At 30.7% G+C, this 19,423-nt stretch overlaps 1 protein-coding gene across 1 annotated transcript in view; it reads right to left on the reverse strand.

Annotated features, from left to right (window-relative positions):
• Nucleotides 1-9,950: 9,950 nt before the first annotated feature.
• Nucleotides 9,951-19,423, reverse strand: part of LOC106460891 (UPF0505 protein C16orf62 homolog) — a 53,805-nt gene continuing 44,332 nt past the window's right edge. The window contains exons 21-25 of the mRNA XM_022387693.1: nucleotides 17,323-17,462; nucleotides 15,520-15,685; nucleotides 13,668-13,786; nucleotides 11,721-11,867; nucleotides 9,951-10,562 (exon numbers count right to left, since the gene is read on the reverse strand). Of these exons, the coding sequence (XP_022243401.1) occupies nucleotides 10,464-10,562; nucleotides 11,721-11,867; nucleotides 13,668-13,786; nucleotides 15,520-15,685; nucleotides 17,323-17,462 (671 nt within the window). The 3' untranslated portion in view covers nucleotides 9,951-10,463. The remainder of the gene's footprint in view (nucleotides 10,563-11,720; nucleotides 11,868-13,667; nucleotides 13,787-15,519; nucleotides 15,686-17,322; nucleotides 17,463-19,423) is intronic.

Here is a 19,423-nt window from a genome sequence, read left to right on the forward strand (position 1 = left end):
TGTTTCATGTGACACGTCAGAGACCTGAATTCTTTACTCACAATTTTCCAACATTAAAAATAGACTGCTGCAGTTTCCAACTAACTGGAAACATAAACGTTACAAAATTAGAAGAAATTACCTAAAATTTGATCCTCCTATCTTCTTGATTTGTTGAAATATCAATAAATTGACCAAATCCACCAAAGGAGCCCCTTCCTTCTCACTCTGACTTTCAAGATTGTTTGTTAATCAACCTTACATGGCTGATAAACATGTTTATAATCAACAGTAAGAGATGTTTCTTTTCTATATAAATCTTACAAATTTAGCTACCACATGTCATAAACCATTTGTCAATATAAATTGCTTGGTATGTGGGTATTATATTTTGGTGCTGCAAATGCTAAAGAAATTTTTAGCCTATTTATAGCTTACATAGAAGGCTGGATAAATTATAGTAGTTTTGGAACATTCTATTCTGCTCTGAAATGCATATTTCAAAATTACATGAATCCTTTTTTGAATATTCAAATCTGCGAGTCTCAACAAGGCTTACAATAAAACATCTAAAATTTTTACTTAGGTGTAAAAGAATTCAAGTATACAGAAAATACCACAAATCTTTGTTTTTTGTATATATATTTTATTGATTTTTTATATTTTTTAACAAAAGTAATTAAAAGATAAATAATTAGAAACTTCTCAGCTTAGCCTTACAAAATTTTAGTAAAATAAAATGTCCAAAATTTCCTCAGTTCGTGATCTCGAGAGCTTTGTTAAGATTACGCTCAGCAATCATCTGGTGTCTACATTAGCTCAGAGGAAACAGATAATGGGCTCACTCTGCAACTTACTGCTTCTTATGTGAGTATTACAGCTCCAGCAGATACAAAGTACAGCAATAAAACCATAAAATTGAAATGAAACAGATATGAAAAAACTTTAATATTAATTTAGGAAGTTCTTATGGTTACACAAATAAAGTATGAAACTATATGATGAAAAAATTTTTATTCTGAGCTTGAAAATAACCTTTCATTTAGACTGACTCAGTAAAGGCTTTGGAAATTCAAAGACAAAGCTTTTAGTGCACATAGGACTTGTATCGTTTATTAAAAGCTTTGCTAGATTTCATGAAGACACATATAGTAAATTCAGAATTATAGTAAACATAAGTACGTATAACTTCACAAATATGTGGTCAGTCAATTCGGCTAAGCCCATGAACAATGTTTAAAAACAGTGCTTATATTAAAGAAATTTTTCCCACATGTAATTTTCTCTCCATAAAAACATGGACATTTATCAGTTTATTTAAACTAAAGAATGAACAAGGTGTTAGACAATAACCATTCTGTATTACATGGTGACTAGTAAAATAATTAGTAATCAGCCACTGTGCTTGGCAGTGGTTTTTGCTTTCTTAACTTGCAAAACACAAATATTTTAAAATTCCTACATTAAAATTACAGTTACCACATATATTATGCCAAGAAACTGTTTTTGTGCACAAATATTTTGATACTATAAACTCAAAAATTAGTTATGGGCAGAAGCCACAAAACAAAAATTTGGGAAAGTATTTAAAAGCTTCAAAGACAGTACCAAGAATGTCCAAATAGTCAGTCATTACCATTTTCTCATAACAATTGTTTCTTAAGTACCTCACATATTTTTAAACAAGATAAACTGAAATGCAAAAGTTCAGAAAGAGCCAGTATGACTGTCACAATTATTTATATATATATGTTTCTTCAAAATTTTTGTACTGTAAAAATGCTCCTTCCTCATAGTAGCATCTGAAGAACTGAACAACATTACTTATGTCTTGTAATTTGAAGTCTATCCTTCCTTGCCTTGGGTGATTTCTGATATATATGAATATATATTCATTATATAAAATATGCATTGCTTTAATCATTATTAATACATATACAAGAAAGAAAACCTACTCCACAAAGCAAACAGTTACTAAGTCTATTTTGCAAGTAACAATATCAAGCTCATTTCCAATTGCTCACTCATATAGGGCTACTTAGAGACTTTATCAAAAAAATTATGAAGTGTCATCATATTAAGAAACATTACAAAGCACAGTTACAATCTACAATATATATATATATATATATTTATTTATTTTCCCAAAAGGGGACCGAAGGCTACCTGAAGGAGTCACCTGTTTTAACCTTGAATCATGAGAAGAATTATGCACTCTGTAGGCTACAACATAGCATAACATAAGAACTTGAAACGCAAGAAATAAAAATATTTGTTACTCTTAATTTTGGCTATATTTACTTTTGAAACAGAACACTTTCTGAGGTCCTGCAGAAGTACATCTAGTACTAGTTACATATATTATACAAAATTCTATAAGCTTTGGCTTAAACTATAGTAGTTAACATTCCACAAATTTGATTCTTACCTCCGTATCAGGAAGCTGAAGAGTTTCTACAAAGTTTTTGTACTCTAAAAAAGCACCCTCCTCATGGTAGCGTCTGATGAGCTGAACAACGTCACTTATGTCTTGTAATTTGAAGTGTACCCTTGTCTTTGGTGATTTCTGGGTTGTCATTGGAAGCAAGTTATTGAATTTCTTCAGAATTGGAGTGACTTTTACAGGCATGTCAAGTTTAAATCTTCTTTTTCATTATTAAAAACAAGTCTTGGTAAATTTGCTAGGTCAGAAACTGAAAAAAAAAGATATTAAGTTTTATACAGTTATCATTGTAGAACAAAAACAATTTCTACATAGTGAACTATTTTTTTTAACAACACTCATGCCCTATGGAAACAGAAAAGTAATCATTGTGTTACTAAACACTGACATTTTTGCTACTACCAATTACACAAGTCAAAGCTAATACTATCAAATCAAACACGGTGTATAACATTTAAGTTGATGAAGTATGATATGCTGAATGATAGTTGAACAGTTACCCATTGTGAATATTGAAAAAACATAAATTTACTGTATTTCAAGCTCATAAATGACTGTCAAAATTCTGACAATCAGCATTTACTGTTCAGAAATACAAGTCTAACCAGTGTGTGTGTGGGTCTAAACATCCCTGTTGTGGAATGAAAAAACTTAAAACCACACCATATGGTTAGTTTTTTCTTCCTCTGTACTTTGGTGACCAATGTCTACCCAAAGCATTTCATAGTTTGAACTGAAATGAAATGAAACCATACCAAAGGATGAAGCCTTGACATGGCGATATAACTTTAAAAATCGTCCGACAGTTATGGAGTAACTTTCTTTGACCCATTTTCTATTCAAATAGAATGATTTGGAGGGGACTTCTCCATAAACAAACTTATAGTTCATAATTTTAAGAAACCACGTAGGTTGAAGAAATCAATTTAACACAAAAATACGATACTCTATAACCCACGCACTTTCAAAAGGTGATCCTTTCTTTTTTCAATTTGCCACTGTTCGAAAGCTCTTGGCTTATATGGTATCATATTTTTGTACTGACAAGTACATGTATGTTGCCCTCAACCAGCATTTACATAGAGCATTATACTAACAAGTATATTAATAAATATAATAAAACCTAATCAATACATAACACAGTAGTTGGGGTATGTTACACAATATACACTAATACCTTTGAAATGAATAAATATGTTACGCTTATCATAAATCAAATGACATCTGTTAGATCATATTTATCTGATATGTACTGCAGTAACATATATATACACAGTTAAATTGTACTTCGATAACACATAATGATACGGAAAAGTACAATGCCCTTATTTGAACACATATTGTTACGGTTAGATATACTTAACTGAACATACTGACATTAACAGTTAACTGCACTAGCCTAGTGTATCACAATCATAATAACATATGCAAACATAATAGCTCAACTTTCTGTGTTAAGCTAAGATTAACTAAAATTATTTTACCTGTTAGCGTGGTGTAACGTATTATCAGTGTAGTGAAAAAGAAATACATTATTTACCTTTAGAAACTAAGTGATACAAACTGTTCACAAGTTAGTACTATTATAAAAAATGTACATGCTTTTTCTTTTAATTCTTCAAATCTGCCATTATTAAGCTCAAAACAACACATGGAGTTCTTTTAGAGATGAGCACAACCTATTGCTAGAGTATCAGCAGTTTACAATGTTTATTGAAATAAAATCTGTTGTACACAGCACAAAATAGTCAAAAATATATATATTTTACATATAGTACAGTAAATTATTTATTTGTTATGGAACACAAAGCTACACAATGGGCTATCTGTGCTGTACTCACCAAGGGTATCGAAAACCCAATTTTTAGCATTATAAGCCCCAGACTTACCACTAAGCCACTGGGAAGCATTGTAAATTATGAATACATTTGCAAATATTTATAACAGTAACTCAATAATTTTAATGAAGTAGTAGTTTTCTGGTAAATATTTTTACAGCACATAATGTGTTCCATACATTTTACCCACAGGTTTCAGCCGTATCATTGAGCTTGCTCAACCATGAGTGCAATACTTTAAAAGAGGAATAACAGACAATCAAAACAATAATATGTTCAATGACTTTCACATTTTCTAACAAACTTATGGGCCAATTTTGACAAGATATATACCAAGGAAAACTAAACACCACCATTTTACTTAAGTACATGTCAACAGATGGGACATTTTTAATAAAGATTCTTCAAAGTCCTCTTCAGTGATAACTGAAAGATAAAAAATGCTAACTTTTGACCAATGACAATGTTACACGATAGTAACTCAACAAATAATAAATTACTTCAATAACTATTTACACTAGCAATATATTATGAGATAATACCACAAAAATAATGACAAATGAACCCAAATCAGTCATGAAATTTACAAAACATTGCTGCAATAGTGTAAATGTAATCTTAACATATAGAATTAACTTACATTACATGCAACAAGTTCCATACCCACACTTATAAGTGAAAAAAAAGATTAAATTTACCCCCACAATGTAATTATAATAGTATGCTCTTTAAACAATCACTCGAGTTTATCACTACTCGTGTTATTGTAAGTTGTAACTATAAGCAAAGTAACCCAAATTTGTTGTTACTTAATGCTACCATTATATTAGTGTTAGAATTACTTTTCACCACATTTATAAATGTAACCCAAAAATTTCTTATTGCATTTTCAGTTAGCTTTCGACCCATTTCATGAGTCACCATCATTCACTGGCATTAGTCTTAATAAACTTATAAAGTTAAGGAACAACATAATCACACTGTGCACAATTGTTATAAAATTCTAAAAGAACAACATTGAGCGTGTAATACTACTAGACTACTAGTGCTCGTTTATGGTAATGATATTATTATGTTATTAATATTGTTACACTATAATTAGTGAAATTAATAATTAGTACTATTACTATTTCATTTTCAGTCAGTAGTTTTGAACTTAATCTCATACTATTTCAGTAAAAATCTCAGCGAAAAACATTTTCACATTACAAAACAAAAAATAAAATCTTACCAATTTAAGTTCTATTACACTATAACTAGTGAAATTAATAATTAGTACTATTACTATTTCATTTTCAGTCTGTAGTTTCGAAGTTAATCTCATACTATTTCAATAAAAATCTCAGCGGAAAACAGTTTCACATTACAAAACAAAAAATAAAATCTTACCAATTTAAGTCTTATTACTTTTAAGTTATAATTATTATGCCACACTCCACGTGCACCTAACAAACCAGTGTTAGTGAAGACTGAAGATAACACGAATAATAAAATAACTTCCTTGGTAGATAATATATATATAATATACAAAAAAAATATTGGGTATATTTATTTGTGGACGGCTCTGTCAAAAATATTATTTTTTTCTTTTTATGAAAATTTTTTATCAAGAAAAAAAGATTTTTACTATCTGCTTTTTCAATATTATACCTATTCTGAACTCTCGTATCTTATCGTGTGATGTGGAAATAAACGCATAACAAACCGCCAATAGAGGACACTTTGTAATTTTTTGCGAATTTGACATATTAAAAGTCTAATTTAAATATGAGATATACTCTAGTCACACAAATTTATATGGTGATGGCTTTTAGTTCATAGTGTTTGACATTCTCTTCCATCTATGGAACAACTGTTTCTATTTACTGGTAGACCTAATGGTGATTTTTAAATTACATAAAAATAATAACAAATAATAAATGTTAGAATAACGATAACATTGATTCTAGTAATAAAGCGTGTCTATGACTAAGAAGACAACATGAAGGAATGCTAAAGTTATTGTTATTGCTATTTTGTCAAAATTACATGTCAAAAAGAATTAACATTCCAAATAGTTGAATATCTTCTATATATTAATGTTATAATGAAAAACCAAACCCAGAAATCATGTCATTTAATTCTCACTCATTTTGAATATAAATCACGCTATCAGTGTTAATTTCTTTTTTTTTCATCATATGATATTAAACATGTAATTATCTTCAAAAAATTGTTAGAACGGTACTAACCCTTTGCTTCAGATGCGCGCAATGGATAGCGAGGATAGAACCACTCTTAAATAGATAGTTGTTTCGCATGTGTATTGCGTCGAATAATTGGTTCTTTGTTCGCCTGATAACCAATGAAATGAGCAGTCACATACAATCAAGCGCATGCCATTTGTTGTCAATCTAGTAAACAATATGAGTTAAAGGGGTTCACTATCTGACGGTCCACCAACATCAAAACAACCCAAACTGACAAAATATCAGGTCCTTCGAAGTACCAGAACGAACAAAGAAGTACCCATGCATCGTGCCTGAATCATCCAGTAAGAATTATTTGCAATGCACAATGTGTAACCGTTCAGCCAGCTGCAACTTACAAGCACCAAAGGCTGTGTGATGTTAAAAGACACATTGACTCAAACTCTTACTTGTAGAAGGTCAAATCGTCATCGAGATCAATATTGAAAGCATCTAGGAGCTAGAATACCATCAGCGATAAGTTAAATAAAACGTAGTTGTAAAAAGTGTAGTTGTAACTTAGGTTTGGTCATATTCTAGGCCGGCCTACTGTTTGATCATACGATAAGGAACGACGTGTCAGGCTCAAGCCGAAAGGGAGGAGCCTGGCTGACACTATCGACGTTTTCGTGGATGTGCATTTTGCCAAGTTTTTCAACATTTCAAGACTTGTAAGGTTATCTTGATATATGAATTGAAAAATAATTGATAAATTAATAGATTCTATATATTAGATCAGTTTCAGAAGAAAATTAAAACTAAGGCTTAGCATGAAGAAATATGCAATAGGCCTAATAACCAGATACACGAATGATTACTTATGAAGAAGAAACTGTTGTTTAATGCTTTTTCTTTTTATTCACAGAAAATATGCGTGAACCGTATGGTATGCAAATTATAAAATTCATAGATGTATTAGGAAAAATATGTACAGGATATATTTATTTCATAATTTTAACATTCAAGATGAAGGGTTATTTATAAATAACAAGCAAAAGTACCCGTCCCCAGTGATGGGGTAATTGTGTTGCATTTTTGATTTCACTCAGAGCCAAAGCTCTGAGATACTTATACCGCTTACTGCAAAATGTAATTGTTGAGCATTTCAATAATTTTACATTTAATCAATGATGTCAGTGATAACATTTGAATTTATTTGTCTTCTGAACAATGTTAGAGTAGTTCTTCACATTTGAGATTGTATTATCAAATATGAATAAGTCTTTTGTGTGAAGAAGCTTCCTTTAATCTCTATGTTAACAACATGCTGAAAAGCCACCGGAGACCTCAATTTAGATTTTAAAAAAATGTGAAATTAGTTTCCAAATGGAGAGTAATTAGTAAGATTGTGATAAAAACATCTACAATAAACATGATTTTTATCATACTTATAGGACTAATACTCTTTGATTTGACATCTTAAAGAATTTTATAGAACAGAATTATTTTTTTTGGCATTATAGTTGGTCAAGGATCTATATCATTTCTCACTTTTTTGTTTACATTCTAGAAATAAGTTATCAAAAACATCGTTTGAGATATAATCTGACATCCTTTTTCTGTAATTCTACATAAGGTCATTTTAAAATTACTTTTTTTGAAATGTACAACAAAGTTGCAGTGGTAGATAACAATATAAATAAATGTATCTATGTTTAACAGACTTTTTGAAATTATAAACTTCAAACAATGTCTTAACTCTTTCAGTGTTGAAATGTAAGAACTCATAATCCACATTCTCTCTTTATACTGAACCAATCACAAAATGAGAAGTATTTCTACTCAACGAGACAATAGTAAAATAACCTCACATTAGGATGAGATTAGATACATTCCACAAAACAGCAGATAACCGTCCTTGGCCACCTGAGGCTATAGAAAGTGACACCTAGGGTTGAATTAGCACAACCTAGTGCAGATTTACCAAATTTTGAACTAAAACTAGCAAAACTTTAAAATTTTGTTTTATTTATTACAAATGTACACTATAAAAAGAGTGGAATATGTTCTATCTGTAAATACAAATTTAAGAATCAGTTCAATATAAGATTATGACAATTTTAGTCCATAAAACAGTATTTGTGGTAAATCTCTCCCTCCATCCCTAATTTTGAACAACTAATCAGAAGAAAGACAGCCTGCAGCAACTTCCCACTCAAGCTAAGGGATCATATGTTAGTCTCATAATGCACTCACAGGTTAAAGTGTATGGAATATTTTGTGGTATTGCACAGATTCAAACCCAAATCACCAACTCTGAAATTCAGAGTTTTGCCACAAGGCCACCACCTCTGCCTAATACTGCATCCACAGATTTAGATAAAGACTAACATAGCTTGTAAGGTATCATTAAAAATAAAGATCAATTCTTAAATTTCAAAATTTTCATATTGAACCCTTAAATGAGGAATCAGTAGGGTTTTGAGGGGGGGGGGGCTAAGGATGTACTGATTTTCACAAAAACTTGCATGGACATGTAGAGAAATGTTCAAACTTAATATCTACATTTAGCTTTTCTGAAATGTTCATACTGTGGCTCCTAATGGGTTCTCAGGTTTGACTGCAAGAAACAAACCATGGAAACTCAAATTAAAATTCTAGGCATGCTAACCACTTAGCCACACCCAGGCTAAAATTCGCATTTTTGTTTTCTTAGTAGGTTTTGTGAATTTATTTGCTAATCAATCAATAAATGGAAACTCTCCTTAAGTTCTAACATAACAATGCACTAGTAATAAAATGCAATATGAAAAGCTTGAATGCAATTTCTTAATAAAACACTAATTTAGGATAATGTTTTCACTATCAGAAGAAACTTGCACCTTTAAGAAAAATAAAATCAGTAACTTTAGAGATTAGTGCAAAAAATATTTTAATCCTTTTTAACAATAAGGGATATTTGAATATCTTATTTGATTCAATGAAAATTCAAAAATTGTTTCCTCAAAAACAAATTTTTAAAATACTGACATATCAATGAAATATATTTTAATATTGGATCTTCTAATTTGGCTTGAATATCATATTTATTTTTTACAGGTGTAGTTGTGATTCACATTCATGGAAATAGAATAATATTCAAATCAGTAGTAGAACATGAACCAAAACATCTTTTATATATAAATGCTACTATAAAGTGTTTCATCTATGAATAATTAATCACACATTAATGCATCTACTATTAAAGAAATTGAAACTTAATATTGTTGTTTCCATAACAATTGTTTTTATTCATTTAATCAAATAAGCATCTATAAGAATCTTTACATGATGTATCAGGGGCATACACAGATTAAATAATTCTAATAGGAAAATGTTTAATACATACAAACACAGCAAGGGTGGAATTATATTCACAAGCAACAGCAAAAACAGTTTGTATTTTTAAAAGTAATGATTTTTTTTAGATTTGAAAAACCTCAGTTTGAATATTGTTAATGGTACGTCAATAAAATATTTTACTTTTTTTTTTTTACACTGTTTCAATAACATGTAGGTTTCACTTGTATATGATGAATGTTTGTTTCTATCATTACAGATATTTTGGAGTTTTCTGTTATTAATCTTTTACGAGTAATGTTTTTTTTTTATAAAACTATGCTTTTCAATTGTATGAAGAAGATTTGAAGATAAATTTTCACTTTACACTTTGTTTTTCCACATTTCAAACTGATGTATCAAAGTGAAAATTTTTTGCTTTTCATAAATATATTTGTTTATTCATTTGCAAATCTTAACCAATTAGGGTAAATGTTACTAATAATTTCTATGATTATAGTTCCACTATGATGAAAACATCTCTTAAAAGATGTTCTTATCTTTATACTACAATGGATTTCATTTCAAGGTATTTCTATAAAAAGCTAACAAATTGAAGCACTTAATCAGTACATGTAAGAATTTAATACACCAAAATCATCAAAAATCTGATGATTACAAATGAAAATTTATATTTAAATTTATTGAGCACTATGGCTAAACTCTGCTAGGAACCTGCAGTCTGGCTGCTAAATCAGTGAATGCTTTTCCATCTGGTCTCATTCCTCGCTTCTTCACAAACTCTAAACAACGAACCTAAAAAAAAAAAATAGTTATATTTTCTAATTTACAATTTGTGAGTGTTCATTGTTAGATTATCATTACCAGAAAAGTTTAAAAGTATTTAATATTTAGGTTGGTGTCACTGTCTTTGATATGTAAGCTACATAAAAAGTTAACATTACATGATGTGTTTCTGTATTTATATTATTTCACTTTATGGCCTTAATATGATTAAAACACAATCTTACAGATGCATGTCACTGTATTGGCAAGCTAGTAATAAATTGTTGTGAGATATATTTTTATGTTTTGATTTAGATGTTTACAAGAAAAAACTCCTGATTATGATGAAATTAGGATCTAGAAAGTTCACAAAAGTTAATAATCGAGAAGTTTCGTGTAACATAGAAGCAAATGTATGAGTTCAGTGAAGATTTATTGAGTTACCAGTGAGTGATTAATTTCAGTGTCAGTATCGAGAGTTATTGCATCTACTCAGTTACTTAATCGATTAGCTGAGGAATTATACAAGAAAGCTTATAAGTTAAGTGTACATCTCATAGTTTATATTGAATGAAGAATTTGAAGTTAGGCCTATACCCAGTTGTGAAGTTTATGTTGAAAAGTGTATTTATGAAATTGGGCCTACAAGTGAATATGGTTGTAGTAAACACTTATTGAAGAAATAAATTAATTAGTTATCATTAAGTGGACTGGCCTTACATTAATTTTACCAAATAATCTAATTGAACCCATCAATGCAATGACAAAATATGTTACAACAATATATTTATTAGAAAAACATATGTTAACTTATGTAGTTCTGAATATCTCAATCTGATTTTACTCTCTAGGATTTGAACTTGTAGCTTAAAATTCATGGTTTTCATCTTTGTAATTTCCAAAAATACACTTACACTAAGCAAATAAATCCACCAAATACCAGTTCTTTAAATTACTAGACTACATAATTTTTCCACTTAAATACCATACTGTAATTTTGTAATGTAGATTTTAGTTGTTTTTTTAAGAATGTCTACCTATCATTCAGTTGTTTCATTTGCATTTATATGTTGCTCATCACTCAGTATGTACACATTTCCAGGTGTTTGTAGCTAAAATAAACAGTATTTTCTTAATAAGAACTCCTTTAGTTTAACAAAAATGAGTGTCAAATAAAATCTGACTTACACAATATTTCGTATCCACAGTGCCGTGTTTGTTAATCACACCCCACAGATTCACAGCTAATGTAGCTAAAGAATTATTAGTAAGATCTCCATGAGTGACAATTCTGTTAAAGAAATCCATGGCTAGCGATGCTTGTCGTTTAAATGTCTGTAAATACCAGCATTTCAATATTACTTGTAATTGATAATACAAAAATGAGTAAACAGATTAGAATTTAAAGCTCTACAAATGATAGGTTACTCTAAATGTCCTTCAATTAAAAATAATTATTTTGGTTTTGAATCTTGCGCAAAGCTACACAAGGGCTATCTGCACTAGCCATCCCTAATTTAGCAGTGAAAGACTAGAGGGAAGGTAGCTAGTCATCACCATCCACCGCCAATTCTTGGGCTACTCTATAACGAACGAATAGTGGTATTGACTGTTACATTATAATGCCTCCACAGCTGAAGGGGCAAGCATGTTTGGTGGTACAGGGATTTGAACCTGCGACTCTCAGATTTCGAGTGAAGTGCCCTAACTACCTGGCCATGTTGGGTCATTTTAAAAACAATAAAATGAATAATACTGATAAAAAATTTAAAAAACACAGGAGGAAAAACAAGGATATTCCTATATTTTATGTTCTTTTTTTTTCAATGTAATTGTGACTGGAGATGTTTCAAGGACAGAGTAAATGTTCACAAAATATATTTTATGTTCAAACATCTCCAGTCACAATTACATTGAAAAAAACACAAGGAAAGAGTAAATGTTCACAAAATATATTTTATGTTCAAACATCTCCAGTCACAAATACATTGAAAAAATAGATATATATTTTATTTTTAAATTTTATAATGAATAAGTTTTACACAGTTTGTCTGTTTATTTTGTTGTTAAGCATAAAGCTACACAATGGGCTATCTGTGCTGTGATCACCATGGGTATCGAAACCCCAGTTTTCAGCGTCATAAGTTCTCATACTTGCCACAAGGGGATTTACTCATGGAAAGTTTCGTTGTCTACAAATAGTTTGGATACAATTTTGTAAAATTTGTTAACATAACACTAAATAGTAACAGAAAGCAAAATATCATCATAATAATTGAATTGTGAGCTTTACAATTTACTCAAAACCAAAAAATTAATATTATCTGTTTACAAAAAAGGATGTTACCTATTGCTTGATAATGCTACAATTATTCACAGCAGTATTTTCAGAAATGTTGCGATTTATTTATGAAGGACTGAAACACCCGTGCAATATCCAGGAAAGACATAGGGAAGTAAGATCACCCTAACGATACATGCCAGGTTTGGTTACAATTATTTCAGTGGTTCACCAATTATAAGCAGGCACAATGCACAAGGAAGACAGAGGGGCCTCCAGGGAGGTCAGATCTAAATCCCAACCAACTATATCACTCCCTGTGAGTCCCTAAGGATACATGCCATGTTTAATTACAATAAGTCTAGTGATTTGATAGTTATAGGAAGACACAACCCACCCACCCGAACAGACTTTTGTCTAATAATAGTTTAGATGAAGTGTTTTTTTCTTAAAGTTAATTATTCTTCATTACTATTATGCACAACTTAATAACTCTTCATCTTTAGTGAGGTATGCTTTCATAACCATTGATGAACAACAGAACCTAACAAGCAGAAAATATAAAAAAAAATCAAATCTGATGATATCATAAAATTATCAAATTCCTATCAACCACTTGGAAATGAGAAGAGCTACCTTTACACAATATCAAAAAATAAAAATAATAAACGACATAACTCCAGGATGTCTATGTTTTGAGAATGACTTTCATTGTATAATACAAAAAAAATTATTAAACAATTTCAATAGTTCTATTACATTAAAACAGAAATTTTCATGTGTAGTTACACAAATTGTATAAAATGCACAAAAAGACATCAAACTGTTTATATGATCATAACAAACATACTTACCCCTTTATCACCAAGTAATTTCAAATGGGAAAGCATTTCATCAACCAGAGTTGAACCAATTTTGCTTATCATAGCTAAAAACTTTGGGTCACTTCCATACAGAGCATCATTAGAATCCACTGGAAAATATTAAAATGTGTTTCAAATTTAACTTCGTAAAAACATCTTTGTTTGTTTTCAGTTTTTCTGATTCAAACACATACAAGAAAGATTTTTAAAAAATGGCAAAGGTGACTGAAAATCTAATTAAAACTTCTACAAAAACACAAAACTAACTCTCGGTTCATCATCACAATTACACAAAATATACTCTTACAAAGTGTAAGTTTTTACAGTTCTTCTTCAAACTTTTGGTATATTTTACACCAATGTTATGTTTTGTGATAGACATGTAACTTTTCCTGATGAAGTTTTCTCTACAGGAAAAATAGGATGACATATGTACATTTTCCCATACACATTTTATTCCTTTCATCCCCATCACTCAACAAACATGGCTCCCACAGTGAAGTGTAAATTGTCTTTACATGTTGTTTTTTTTTAATGCATACAGCTAGTGAAATAGATTCAGAATGTAAATTTTGTAACTAGAAGTGAGTCAACTGGATTAAGTGATGCATCTGCTGGGTCAAAACCAAAACTTGGGCAAACTAGGCATGCCCCAACAGCAACTTCCCAAACACAGTGAAGGGCTCCTTCAGAAAATAGTTGATTCAATTGGGTAGTAATTATTCTGGTACACCTAGTGTTCTACCACTAGAATCACACCATACACCTGGTGCACCACCACTACCAAGAGATCCAACATCACACCATACACCTGGTGCACCACCACTACAAAGAGATCCAGCATCACACCATAGATTTGGTATTAAGCTGCCACCACTAACAAGAGATCCAACATCACTCCATACACCTGAATTTAAGCTGCCACCACTAACAAGAGATCCAACATCACACCATACACCTGGTGTTCAGCTGCCACCACTAACAAGAGATCCAACATCACACCATACACCAGGTGTTAAGCTGCCACCACTAACAAGAGATCCAACATCACTCCATACACCTGAAGTTAAGCTGCCACCACTAACAAGAGATCCAACATCACATCATACACCTGGTGTTCAGCTGCCACCACTAACAAGAGATCCAACATCACACCATACACCTGGTGTTCAGCTGCCACCACTAACAAGAGATCCAACATCACACCATACACCTGGTGTTCAGCTGCCACCACTAACAAGAGATCCAACATCACACCATACACCTGGTGTTCAGCTTCTACCACTACCAAGAGATCCAACATCACACCATACACCTGGTGTTCAGCTTCTACCACTACCAAGAGATCCAACATCACATGTATGTTGGGAAAGTTTCTGATCTCTAAACACACTGATATCACGTGTATCGGGAGTAACTGTTATCTCTGCAAGTAAAACTCAAATGCTCAATGTGTGTATAAAGTTTTGAATGCTAAATAAATGCCAAAATCAATGTCCTGCACTTTGCTTTGGAAGAAACCTGCCATAATGGAGCCACTAGTGTCCAAGAAACTACCAGTTAAGGGGTTAAATAAGACATTTAAAACTATAGTTAAACTTGATAGCAAATATTTTGACAAAGGTATTTAATCAATAGTAAAATCCCAATTTCCCATAGTGTGATTGGTAGCAGGACAGGGTGATGATGCACAATATTGTACATGTCCACAAACGCCTACTTACTAAACTAAAAATAATTACCACCTGAAAAGCATTGTTCTCATTAGTTATCTGTTATTCAACATCACAAACCACTTGAACTACAAAAGCTATAGGTATTGAGTTCAATTAGACAGCTATACCTTTCTCAATGTGGTAAATGTAGGATTCTTGTGTCATAGATGATAGCAGGTTCAACACGTTTAGATAAACAATGATACGAGCATCACTATTGGAGTCCCAAGTGTAATCTTGAACAACATTCAGTAAACCACGAATCAAATATAGAGGCTCTTGCTCTGGATGATCCTGAAACAAGAAAACAGGCATTTCTGGTTAGAGTCATGATCTAATTGGTCCCAAAACATATCTTTCTGATTAGGTTCTTATTATGGGTGGTCCTAAAACAATAAAACTGGTATCTCTAGTCAAGTCATTGTTCTGAGTTGTCCTAAAACAATAAAACTGATACCTTTATTCATGTCATTGTTATGAGTAGTCCTAAGACAATAAAACTGATACCTCTAATCATGTCAATGTTTAAACTAAATAAAGGTAGAATATTAACTATAAAAATCTTGCCTAACATAAGGATATTGCTATAACCAAATCTGATACAGATAACAGTACTGTTATTTTGGACAAAATGGATTATCTGAGTAAAGTAGAAAACACTTTGAATGACATACTAAATTTGTTAAGATTACTCAAGATTCTACTTATATTTGAGAAACAAAATTGCAAAGATATTTATTAAAATTAGATAAAGTAATTTATTAACTGAAACACAGTCTTGAAAGTAAAGAGATAATCTATTAACTCAAACACAAATTAGACCCTTAGGAAGTTTCCAGGAATTTTTCTGCAGACCCCCAAAGCACAAACAGATTACTCTGTTTACACTGTGAAGAATTACAATAACAATAAATCCACTCAGAAGGACAGTTTTTAGATTATTTAGTTTACTAATAATGAATCCACTCTGAAGGATAGTTTCAGATTATTTAGTTTACTAATAATGAATCCACTCTGAAGGATAGTTTCAGATTATTTAGTTTACTAATAATGAATCCACTCTGAAGGATAGTTTCAGATTATTTAGTTTACTAATAATGAATCCACTCTGAAGGATAGTTTCAGATTATTTAGTTTACTAATAATGAATCCACTCTGAAGGATAGTTTCACATTATTTAGTTTACTAATAATGAATCCACTCTGAAGGATAATTTCAGATTATTTAGATTACTAATAATGAATCCATTCTGAAGGATAGTTTTTCTGCCTGAAACATTGAAATTTACTACAGTCAACTGGGAACTATTTTGGAACTATCAATGCATATAAGAAGATCTCAACATATAGACCAAAATGTCATCTAACAGGGAAAAAAATATGTCAGGAAGTTTTCTGTTCATAGAAAATTCCTTAGATGCTTAAAGCACTACCTAAACCTACACTAAAAGATAAAATAACAATTTAAGTACAGTATTATACCTGTAGAAGTTAGGTGATAGGTCTCGCACTATCCTTATCACCTTATCTTTATTGTAAGTTTTTATTATCTACAATTTGTGTATGTATGTATATAAGTTGGGATATATTATTTTTTCAGTTTAAAAAAAAAAGGTCAGAATTCAAACAAAACAAAAAAAATAAAGAAAATGTCACAGCCAAAGTCTGAAAAAAAAAAAGGGTATAACAATTAGGCCTATAATTATGTATCAAATATACAGCTCCTATTAACTGGTACTGTTATGATAACAAAGTTTTTAAGGCTGTATTACAACAAACAGTTTTACTAAAAATAAATATACTATAAATTACTTCCACAAAAAGTCCTATTAATAAACTTTATCTGTAAATAGCTCATAGGTTTGATGAAAATCTTCCATGTACAGAGAGTTAAGTAGCTGGAGTTGTTAGTTAATATATACATAAACTTACTGGTATTACCAACAGAGCCGACAGAAAATTACTGATATAAGAAATAAGAAATGGTTCAGTTGAACGGTGTTTTCCATCTACTTCCACTGTCTTTGGAACTTCTGGAAGTAAGCTAATAGCAGCTTTAAAGAAAGCATCCGCTGAAATTTAAAGAAAACAGACGTAGTATGTACTTTTCAACAGCAACAGCAGAAAGTGTTATGGTAATAGATGCAAGTAAGTAGCTTATTACATTAGACAGATGTCTTATCAAAATAAAGTTACTGTTAAAAATAATTCTTAACATCTTAGTTTAATACAAAAATGTAATCACCTTGTGTGAAACATATTATTACTCTATTACACTGTGTCAATAGCAGGATCTTCCTGAGAGTCCAACTACACTGTTCATTTGTGGTTTATTGCCAATTAATACTTCCAAACACTCATGCATCTTTTATACTTTGATTTAAAAAACTGGAAACTTTACAAAAGATGGCACTGTACTTTATTTTAATACAATGATATAAAATAACTAAAAACAAAAAATATAACTTTCTACTTACTACACAAAAAATTTTAGAAATAAATAACATGACACCACGACTACAAATTACTTCTACAAAATATAGTAGTTGGGAGTCTATAGTGATCCTGCATTTTCTTTATGCTTTTATGAAATATGTTTTCCTAGTATTTCATTAAAAAACTACTTTATAATTTGATTGTAAATTATTCTCATAAACAGATAAAAGGTTCAGTTCACTAGAGATTTATTTACAGGGATCTTTGACTTTCTTTAACTCGTACGTTAAAAAGACAAGACATTTCATTTAGTTTATCATCTTGTATAGACTACAAAAAAAATAACTGTGCAATGTTTACACTGTTATAAGCTAAATTCTGAATACTGAATTATTCTTAACATATTTTCATACAAATTAATATATTTGTTACCACTTTCTTACTTCGGATTGCAAAATGTACAACACTTGACTAAGGAAGCACATTACGCTAATAATAATAATAACAGGTTGGCAAACAACAATTTATTGGTCTGTCTTCTTCAGGTAAGATCATATAAAACAAGGCTAACATCCAATTAAATCCTTTTAAACCATGTTTGGTTGTTTGCAGATGTAAGACCTTTGCATACAGGCCTGCAGACCGGGAGAGGGGGGAACTGCCCAGGGGCCTGGGTAAATGAAGCCTGGTTATGTCATAAAACCCGCAAAGCACTTTTAGGCTATATTTTCATTTAATCATAAAAAACATAGCTTTTGGCTTTTCTTTGCATATAGACGCTTGATTCATTAAGAATGATCGAAATAATAATTAACAGATATTTGTTGTTACTTTATTAATGTTTTTATGGCTGCTGCTATGATTTTGCTTTGTTTATGTTACAAAAGAGACAAAAAACGAGCCCAGCAAGGATGTTTACCTGGGGCCCATGCTGGCTCTCGACATTTGCATGAAATTAATTTACAACAAATGACACACTTCTTTAGACTTGGTTAAAAAACAAATACAAAAATTTGGTCTAAACATAATAACTTAGTTTTAGTGTTGCTTATTTTTTGAAAAGTCATTTTGAAACTTTGTTCACTTAATCTGCTTTATTTTTTTGCCTTCTAATATAAAGGTATAAAACATGGTCAGCATTAACATTACATAATTTGTTACATGCTTAAATCTGCTTGCTTGAAACTTGTATTATCTTTTATAATGTTTCTTTTTCACTGGTACATCAATATAGAGATATTTAAATAAAAATTATAAAAACCTTATTTTAAAATGTGTATTGGATGCATCTGAGAATAATTTAAAAACTTGGCCTGTAACTATTTTTAAGGCTGCTCTTCATTAGTAGTTATTCCCACCCTTTTGTGATCTCACAGCATGTGATGTGAACAGAAGCCTATAATAAAAAGTATTCAGAGAGAGAAAAAAAAATCATAAGAGGATCAAGAATTAGTTAATTGACAAGGGACAATAGTTTCTTAGCAAATAAACTCCTATTATTTGAGATGGGCAATGAAAAATGAAAAAAAAAAATTCATAAATGCATTATTTACAGATCTCTGCAGAAATATGTTTGAAAATTTGTACATAATTCTTT

The sequence above is a fragment of the Limulus polyphemus genome, unplaced genomic scaffold (genome assembly GCF_000517525.1).
Source record: "Limulus polyphemus unplaced genomic scaffold, Limulus_polyphemus-2.1.2 Scaffold857, whole genome shotgun sequence".
Lineage (NCBI taxonomy): Eukaryota > Metazoa > Arthropoda > Merostomata > Xiphosura > Limulidae > Limulus > Limulus polyphemus.